This window comes from Hydra viridissima, unplaced genomic scaffold (genome assembly GCF_058129835.1).
Source record: "Hydra viridissima isolate aposymbiotic clone 2 unplaced genomic scaffold, HvirCarnegie_v1 scaffold_85, whole genome shotgun sequence".
NCBI lineage: Eukaryota > Metazoa > Cnidaria > Hydrozoa > Anthoathecata > Hydridae > Hydra > Hydra viridissima.
In genome coordinates, this window is record NW_028324357.1 from 17,256 (window position 1) to 27,500 (window position 10,245).

At 31.8% G+C, this 10,245-nt stretch overlaps 1 protein-coding gene across 1 annotated transcript; it reads right to left on the reverse strand.

Annotated features, from left to right (window-relative positions):
- Positions 1-550: 550 nt before the first annotated feature.
- LOC149875965 (uncharacterized) lies at positions 551-1,188 on the reverse strand. The gene is made up of 2 exons (XM_090075951.1): positions 1,032-1,188; positions 551-906 (listed from the first exon to the last, which is right to left on the reverse strand). Exons 1-2 carry the CDS (start codon positions 1,186-1,188, stop codon positions 551-553), a joined length of 513 nt encoding a protein of 170 aa, XP_089932077.1.
- Positions 1,189-10,245: the final 9,057 nt, after the last annotated feature.

Sequence of the window (10,245 nt, forward strand, 5' to 3'; positions counted from 1 at the left end):
ACTGAAACAAAAACTAAAATAAAATTTTGCAAAAAACTTCGCATGAAATCGTAAACTCTTAGAAAACTTTGTTTGAAATTAAAAAATATTTGTAAAAATTTGACATTAAGTTGTAAAACTTCGTATTCGTATCTACTTAAAAAGTTAAAAATATTACCATTCATCTCGAGGCACTTCTTTTTCAACACCCCTTCAGCAAGAGGAGAGTGATGGACTCGGGCGGAGATTGTCCTGCATGCATCAATAGCAGCCTTGATATCAGGCTGTTTGTTGACAGTCCTTTCCAGGGCCATGTTAAGCTTGTGGTCAATGCACGTGATTGAACCACTTTCAAGATCAGCAATAGTCTCTGACTTCCTCAGTGCAGCTTTTATATTTGAACCTTGATCACACACAACAACCCGCTTCTTGACCATTTTGAGTGACTCAAAACGATTAACCAAGTTGTCCAACTGAGTAGCAATGTTCTGACCAGTGTGCTTACCTGGGAATGGAACAACTCCAACAGTTACCTTTCGTAGAACAAACTCTTTAGTGATGTAATGAAGAGTCACCGCCATGAATGGGTCGTTGTTGTGTGAGGTCCAGATGTCAGTGCTGATTGCAACTCGGTCGCAATGAGGAAGCTCCTTGTTGGAACAAACATGCTCTTCATGGTCATCTGCAGATTCCTATAGAGGAGAGGTAACTTGAAGCGAGCCATGCAGGCACCACTTTTAACCTTAAACCTTGAGTCAAAGTGGGCAAGCAGTCTTTGGAACGGGATAGAGTCACATATGGAGAAAGGCTGGTTGTCAGTTGCAAGGTAAATCATGAGCTCCATGTCACCACGAAGTTGAGTGGTGCTCTGTGTTGGATAGCACAGATTCTTTCTGGCTTTTAGAACCCTTTTTCTTTTCCTGTGACCTAAAAAAAATTGTATACATTTGTTAACATTGAATTAACCCCGGATTTCGTTGTTTACATAAAAAAGTTGTATAACTTCGCTACATCGCATCGTAAGATCCATTATGTAACTAACTTACCAATGCCAACTGTTTCCAATTCATCTTCTACCACTTCAATTTTGTCCTCCTTGGCAGCTTCTGCCTCATTCTGTATCTTTTGATTCTGACACATTTCGATGTACTCATCCTTATGGTTGGATCGCAGGTGACAACTCAGGGTCGATGTTGACCCAGTATTCATTTTTAGGTCCTTCTTGCAGATATTGCACACACCATAGGCCTTACCTCCTCTGTATTCCTTCAGGAAGTACTGCCAAACCAGCGAGCGATGGATCTTTGGCATATTTGTTTAATGTTTTACAATGTTTAAATCTTGTGAAATAACATAAACGAAGTTATAAGGTTTTCAAATTCGTTAAATATAATGTAAACAAATTTATACGATTTTCATAACCGTAAAATTTTGATTTACAACATTTTGCGGCTCTCAACATCGTTTTAATTAAGTTTTAACAACTTTTAAAGGTTTTCAAAGTCAATTAAATTTAAAGTTACGGCTTGTTACGGCTTTCAACATCGTTTTAATTAAGTTTTAACTACTTTTAAAGGTTTTCAAAATCGATTTAAAGTTAAAGCTACAACTTTTTACGGCTTTCGTAACCGTTTAATTAACTTTTTTTCGAATTTTAACGGATTTCGAAATCGTTTAATGGACTTTTTTTCGAAGTTTAACGGATTTCAACTCTGTTTAATTTAAGAAACATCGCCTAACTGACGGCTTTCAAAGTCGAACAAAAAATATACGATTTCGAAAACCGTATCTCGATTGTTTTATCTCTGATTCCTAGTAGTATTAGCCGGTTTTTTTTTCTCGGGTAGGAACTATTCCAACTTAAATTTTTTTAGAAGATTTTTATTTGTAAAATTATTTTAAAAAACGTTAGGATTGCCACTATTGATAAATCATATATTTTTTTAATGTTTACTTCGCTTTCGATTTCTATTTCTGGAGCATGCACATAATAACGCTGTTGCGCTTTAAGTAAACGACCGTGCCGTCATTTTTGCTCCCGGTGAACTGTAGTTAGTAGTCACAGTAAAATAGCTTTTTGCATAGCTGTGTGTGTGTGTGTGTGTGTGTTTGTGTGTCTATATATATATATATATATATATATATATATATATATATATATATATATATATATATATATATATATATATATATATATATATTATGATTAGCAAAAGGCTTCTTTACTCGAGAGTGCTCAATAGCCTTCTGGCAAGAGCAATTACATAGAAGATACAGCGAAGGATGACAACTTTATTGGTACTTAAAGTTTCATATCGGCGTGCCGGCAATCATCAGCCAAAATACATAATGAAAAAATCGTTACAAAAAGAGAACATTAAAGAAAATTGAAAAAACCGTTAAAAATGTCGTTAAAAAAGAATTGTTCTTATTAATGGCTTCAAATTAGTCTTTACTGTCAAATGACGCAAGCATGTATTTATTCATATGCCTACACTTATTTACCAGCTCTTGCTTTTAATTTAATAAATTTGCGCCTCTATAGATGGCAATTTCAGTTTTTTCATTTAAACATAGAGCGCATCTTCTTGTGCTTGGTTGATAAGGTTGGCATTTCCTGATTATACTCCATTTAATAAAAGGTTTTCCGTTTTTTTCTTTTATGCGCCACACTTCCTTGGATAGTTCGGTGTCGTTTTTGTATTTTATAGTAATGAACGACTTAATGTGGTTTGCATAACGTAATTTAAAAGGTGGTTCACTTATGCCAATATATATTTTATCTAAATAGTTCGGAAGGTCTGAAGAAATAACAGCTTTGTAAAGTATGTTTTCTGTTAGGCAAAGTTGATTTAGGGGACAATGCAACCTGTTGATACAATTGCAGGATTTCTTATTTTGATCTTCAATATCTTCGATGATTTTTTGGTTATGCCAGTTTATTATAGATTTTAAATTCAGCATGCAGCTGTAGCTGACTTTCAAAGTGTTTCTCTTGAATATTTCGTTCAAAATATGCTTAGATGGAAAATGTTTGTCTACCAAATCAAGAAACGATTTGCCAACTTTTGTGATCACATTTTTGCTAAATGGTGGGTTGAACCATATAATGTTACGCTTTCGATTATACTTCTTTCTAGTATTATTAGGAGTATTGTTATATTTTAATTTATGACTATATCCTGCTTTATTTAATGCCTCCTCATAACACTTAATCGCTTTGCCGAATATTTTCTCACTGGATGAAAGTCTTGATAATCTGCGTTCCAATGAAATGGGTATTTGCTTAATAATATTCGGAGGATGGTTTGATTCCTTATGAATATAGTTTATTTGATTCCCTGGCTTGCTATAGGGTTGGTAAGTAGAATCGTTTAAGTTCAAAGTAATATCTAGGTAGTTAACGACTTTAAGATTGCATTTAATGGTAATGTTTAATCCATATTCTTTAAGCATTTTTGTGATTGTTTTCTTGACTTTTTCCAATTCTGGGCCACTTAGATTTTCAAAAACCGCCAAACCATCGTCTCTGTAAATACCTATAAAATTTTTATTATAAACGGATGATAGCTTATCTAACAGAAATAGCCCCACTAATTCGCAAACTTCAGCCCCGTCAAATGCCCCCATTGTTACATCAAATAAACCGCATCCTTTTTTCATCCATGTCTCATTTCTATGAAACAGAAGAGATTTTCTAGAGTGGTATACTATTCTTTTTTCTTCAGCTGTAATAGAAACGAATTTCTCAGCAAAGGACATCACTATTCTCAACAGTTCTTCACTGATTGTTGGATAAAAATCGTTAATATCAAAAATGACGAATTTCTGCAGCTTCTTATTCGGAATGCTATTAAACCAATCTATTACGTTCTGCGTGTTTTTCCATTGATTTAGATTCAACGTGCCCCTTATATTATTGTTTATTTTGTCTAAAATAGATTTGCTTATTTTTTCCAACTCGTTTTTTGCAGGATTTATTAACCGTACGCTAGGGTTATTTACAAAATTCTCTTTAAGATCTTTAAGTGTTATAAAAGCGCAAGTTTCACCATTTATATGCATCTTGTTTAATTCAGTTGTGCCTGCCATGATTTCCTAACCTTCAGCATTTATTCTGTTCCTAATATTATTGTTAACCTTTTTATAACTTGTTGTAATGGAGTTAGTTATCAGCTTTTTGTACTCATCTTTCTTTAATCTGTAAAAATCAGATGACTTGTCTGCATGTGTCATTGTAAGCGTCGAATTCCTCATGTTTTTTATGTCCCTTTTTATGCTTTGTTGGAATGTGCTGCGTACCTTTCTAAATTTAATAATTTTCACTACTTCAACTAATTCGTTTTCAAAAGCAACCATTTCTTTCACTTATGGTGGACATTTGAATGTTTTTAGACCATGCCATTCTTCTTCTTTTTGTTCTTTTTGATTTTTGCTTTTGTTCTTGTACCTTCGAACGCATTCTTTTTATGACTAATTCAATTTTCTCCATTAGCTTAATTTCATAACTTTTTTCTGATGGAATGGGAATACTTTCATTGAGTAGTCAAAGTTTACTTTCTCCATCGCGAGAATGAAAAATTTCGTAGAGTGCTCGACTTGTTTGGAGCAAATGTATATATATATTTATGATTAGTAAACGACTTCTTCACTCGAGAGTGCTCAATAGCCTTCTGGCAAGAGCAATTACATAGAAAGAAAGTAAACTTTGACTACTCAATGAAAGTATTCCCATTCCATCAGAAAAAAGTTATGAAATTAAGCTAATGGAGAAAATTGAATTAGTCATAAAAAGAATGCGTTCGAAGGTACAAGAACAAAAGCAAAAATCAAAAAGAACAAAAAGAAGAAGAATGGCATGGTCTAAAAACATTCAAATGTCCACCATAAGTGAAAGAAATGGTTGCTTTTGAAAACGAATTAGTTGAAGTAGTGAAAATTATTAAATTTAGAAAGGTACGCAGCACATTCCAACAAAGCATAAAAAGGGACATAAAAAACATGAGGAATTCGACGCTTACAATGACACATGCAGACAAGTCATCTGATTTTTACAGATTAAAGAAAGATGAGTACAAAAAGCTGATAACTAACTCCATTACAACAAGTTATAAAAAGGTTAACAATAATATTAGGAACAGAATAAATGCTGAAGGTTAGGAAATCATGGCAGGCACAACTGAATTAAACAAGATGCATATAAATGGTGAAACTTGCGCTTTTATAACACTTAAAGATCTTAAAGAGAATTTTGTAAATAACCCTAGCGTACGGTTAATAAATCCTGCAAAAAACGAGTTGGAAAAAATAAGCAAATCTATTTTAGACAAAATAAACAATAATATAAGGGGCACGTTGAATCTAAATCAATGGAAAAACACGCAGAACGTAATAGATTGGTTTAATAGCATTCCGAATAAGAAGCTGCAGAAATTCGTCATTTTTGATATTAACGATTTTTATCCAACAATCAGTGAAGAACTGTTGAGAATAGTGATGTCCTTTGCTGAGAAATTCGTTTCTATTACAGCTGAAGAAAAAAGAATAGTATACCACTCTAGAAAATCTCTTCTGTTTCATAGAAATGAGACATGGATGAAAAAAGGATGCGGTTTATTTGATGTAACAATGGGGGCATTTGACGGGGCTGAAGTTTGCGAATTAGTGGGGCTATTTCTGTTAGATAAGCTATCATCCGTTTATAATAAAAATTTTATAGGTATTTACAGAGACGATGGTTTGGCGGTTTTTGAAAATCTAAGTGGCCCAGAATTGGAAAAAGTCAAGAAAACAATCACAAAAATGCTTAAAGAATATGGATTAAACATTACCATTAAATGCAATCTTAAAGTCGTTAACTACCTAGATATTACTTTGAACTTAAACGATTCTACTTACCAACCCTATAGCAAGCCAGGGAATCAAATAAACTATATTCATAAGGAATCAAACCATCCTCCGAATATTATTAAGCAAATACCCATTTCATTGGAACGCAGATTATCAAGACTTTCATCCAGTGAGAAAATATTCGGCAAAGCGATTAAGTGTTATGAGGAGGCATTAAATAAAGCAGGATATAGTCATAAATTAAAATATAACAATACTCCTAATAATACTAGAAAGAAGTATAATCGAAAGCGTAACATTATATGGTTCAACCCACCATTTAGCAAAAATGTGATCACAAAAGTTGGCAAATCGTTTCTTGATTTGGTAGACAAACATTTTCCATCTAAGCATATTTTGAACGAAATATTCAAGAGAAACACTTTGAAAGTCAGCTACAGCTGCATGCTGAATTTAAAATCTATAATAAACTGGCATAACCAAAAAATCATCGAAGATATTGAAGATCAAAATAAGAAATCCTGCAATTGTATCAACAGGTTGCATTGTCCCCTAAATCAACTTTGCCTAACAGAAAACATACTTTACAAAGCTGTTATTTCTTCAGACCTTCCGAACTATTTAGATAAAATATATATTGGCATAAGTGAACCACCTTTTAAATTACGTTATGCAAACCACATTAAGTCGTTCATTACTATAAAATACAAAAACGACACCGAACTATCCAAGGAAGTGTGGCGCATAAAAGAAAAAAACGGAAAACCTTTTATTAAATGGAGTATAATCAGGAAATGCCAACCTTATCAACCAAGCACAAGAAGATGCGCTCTATGTTTAAATGAAAAAACTGAAATTGCCATCTATAGAGGCGCAAATTTATTAAATTAAAAGCAAGAGCTGGTAAATAAGTGAAGGCATATGAATAAATACATGCTTGCGTCATTTGACAGTAAAGACTAATTTGAAGCCATTAATAAGAACAATTCTTTTTTAACGACATTTTTAACGGTTTTTTCAATTTTCTTTAATGTTCTCTTTTTGTAACGATTTTTTCATTATGTATTTTGGCTGATGATTGCCGGCACGCCGCACAGTGGAAAATTGTAGAGCAACAGCATATCATAAATGTTTTTTACTAATGTCGCTACTGTCATTATATTTCAATTTTATTTAATAGTTTAATAGTCAATCATTACTATAATGCAGGAATTTCACATAATTTTATGTAAAAATAAAAGTTTTGAAGCTCTATTGTTTATTACTTTTGCGGATGTTCATTTCAAACCTGTTCGCTTCATCACTTTAAAAGTTAATTTTCTATAAAACTTTCTAGGAATAAGTATAAAGTATTATACATTTTTGAAAAGCTCATGTTATGGAGATTTTAAGAAAATTATAGATTTTTACTTATATGGTTCAGTTTAGGAGTAATTATTTGAACAATAAAATAAATGAAAAAAAATAATATTCTTCAAGTTCACTGAGACTTTTGGTAGTTACCCACGCTTCCCCACGCTTTACATTTAATGTAGTATTGTAGCCTAGGTGTTTATTAAAAACATGTATAAGAATGAGTTGCAGAAACGTGCGGTTTCCGAAATTATCGAGAAAAGAGTGATAAAAGTAAAAAAACAGAAAACCGCTTTTTATCGTGGTTTCAAATTTTGTTCATTTATAACAATAGCTTGGTATATGTTTTTTAATTTATTATCAATTTTTTATTGATACCATGGCATTCTTTTATTTTTGCACTCATTTTGTGGTGAATGTACACTGCCAATATATAAAGAGTTGAAACATTTATATCAGTATAAGAAACTCACAGTGGAAATTAAACCGACTCGTTTGACTATTGAATATTACTTAAGTTACTTTTGTGACTTGTTAAAATGACAACTTTTAAGTGTTTGAAATGTAAATTATTGCTTTCCTATATTGATGGAGGAATGACAGTTGAGGCACTGTCAACAATTTTAAAAGAAAATTATCAACTTTCTGAGGACAACTTGTGTTTCATCATTAGTGGTATTTAAAGGCACATTATTCCGTCTTTTAATAAACGATGGATACTGGCGTCACGGAAAAAGGAAGCTTTTTTATCTAAGAACAGTGATTGGTTGGATATTGTGTATCTTTACCTAACTCAGAAGAGGCAATTACCGACTCCACGCCATCTACTTCTTTTGAAAAACGCGGAAGGCCGTGCGTGTCTTATGGAGATTCGTCAGAATCCAGCAAAAAAAGAAAAAATTCCATGTTACTTAAGGAATATGGATTCGAGCATATCTTTAATACATATCTTCAGGCGTTGCATTCAATAGGAGAAGAAGCAGAAGCAAAGCTTGTGGAATCATTAAGGATTGCTGATAAAGACAAAAAAAAATTAACATCGAGTTTTATGGAAAACGCAAGCCAGAAAAATATGCTAACTGATGAAGAAGCACTCAGCGTGTTTATTGATTTAGATTTAACAAAAGCACAATGTTTGTATATGAGGAAGGTGACAAATGAACGAAACTGTTCCATATTCCCACCATATTGTAAAATTCAAGAAATTAAACAGACCTGCTATCCACCATCTTCTGCAATAGAAATTACGAACACACATGCGAAAATTCTGGAACTGCAAGATTTATTGGATCACACTGTAGCTAGAATTTTGACCATAGATTCTCTGTACAGTATTGAATTCAAGCATTTAGTTTCATATAGTAAATGGGGCTGTGATGGTTTCTCTGGCCAAAGCCAATACAAGCAGAAACTTCCAGAGGAATCTGAACTTATTTCTTATGCAAATTTGTTTACTAGTTCTTTGGTGCCTATCAAACTAATTGATAAAGTAACTGGCGCAGTTGTTTGGCAAAATCCGGCACCTTCATATGTTCGTTTTTGTCAACCTATATGCATTGAACTTTGCAAAGAGACTTCCAAGAAAACTAAAGCCATTGTAGATGAAGTAAAGAGCCAAATAAACTCTTTGCGTGAAATGTGCAAGAACTTGATGAAGATACTCTGCAGCTTTTGAAAGTCAACGAACTGATTTCAGGAACTGAAAGTCCCTATGTAGTTATGATATAGTACCTTTAAGGTGGTACCAGGGTAAAAAACGGCTATTTTTGATAAAATTTTGAAAAATACCAAAATTAATGTTTTGAATTCTTAAATCTACCTATTTCAATATGCGTTTTGCAAAAAGTCAAAAATCTTCTTAATTTTAATCAAATTTGGCCTTTTTTTAAAGAGCAGTTTGGTTCTTGCTTCATAACAACGACCTTAGAAACGCTTTTTATCTCGCTAAATCTCAATTTTTCAGAAAAAATAACTTTTGATAGAAAATAGATAATGGGCTGAAATTTTGCAGATTTAAAGATGAACGTATTACGAATGTTGTCTATGAAGCAAATTTTTGTTATTTTTTATTTAAAACTCATTTTTATCATGCTTTTGTCCCAAACTTCCCTTAATTTTATATCTTAAAGTTCGAATGTCAACCTGGTAAAATTAAAAATGTTTTAAAAAATTCTGTTTCATAGACAACATTCTAAATACATTAAAGAATTCATGTTCAAATTTTCAAGCAGTTTTGACTCTTTTTGAGTTAGTTATATTAGATGAAAGAATAAGCAGGTTTGGGGGTAAAATAACACTAATTATGCGCATAATTAATGACGTTATCACTAAAATTTTTTTATTTGGCAACTGTTTTATATATTTTTTTTGTTCATTAATAGAAAAGAGCTAAAGTCTATTAATAGTTTTCAATTTCTTGTTAAAAAGTTACCTTTACCCTGGTACCACCTTAATATACCTATACATTATTTCATAAAAACAACTATTTAAAAATTGTTATTAAGAAACTGTCTTAAATATTTCTATAATTAGTAGGTAAGCACTTTATGTATTTTTCGTAGTTTTTAATAATTTTAAGGCATTTTCATATATTTGTAAAGCATTGTGTTAAAGTGTAAATTAACTAACTGCCAATTTTGAAGTTTTTGATTTTTATTTATTTATTTTTAATATTGTATTACAAAAAATTCTTATAAAGAGTATTTCACAAGAAGCGTCATATACTACTTTACATTTGTGCAAAATTTCAAATCTCTATTTTTAGTAACAAAAAAGTTATCGATTTTTGGTCCGAAACACACCTTTATTTTCCACGGTGCGCCGGTATGAAACTTTAAGTACCAATAAAGTTGTCATCCTTCGCTGTATCTTCTCTCTCTCTCTCTCTCTCTCTCTCTCTCTCTCTCTCTATATATATATATATATATATATATATATATATATATATATATATATATATATATATATATATATATATATATATATATATATATATAAACATCAATAAATATGAATTCTCTCAATACTAATTTTTTATTTTATCTAAGAAATTTACGCTAGAAT

Excerpts from the sequence above, each read along its gene's own strand:
- LOC149875965 (XM_090075951.1), bottom strand. The coding sequence starts at position 1,188 with ATGAATACTGGGTCAACATCGACCCTGAGTTGTCACCTGCGATCCAAC. Across the intron at positions 907-1,031 it reads AGATGAATTGGAAACAGTTG|GTCACAGGAAAAGAAAAAGG; the intron begins GCATTGGTAAGT and ends AATTTTTTTTAG.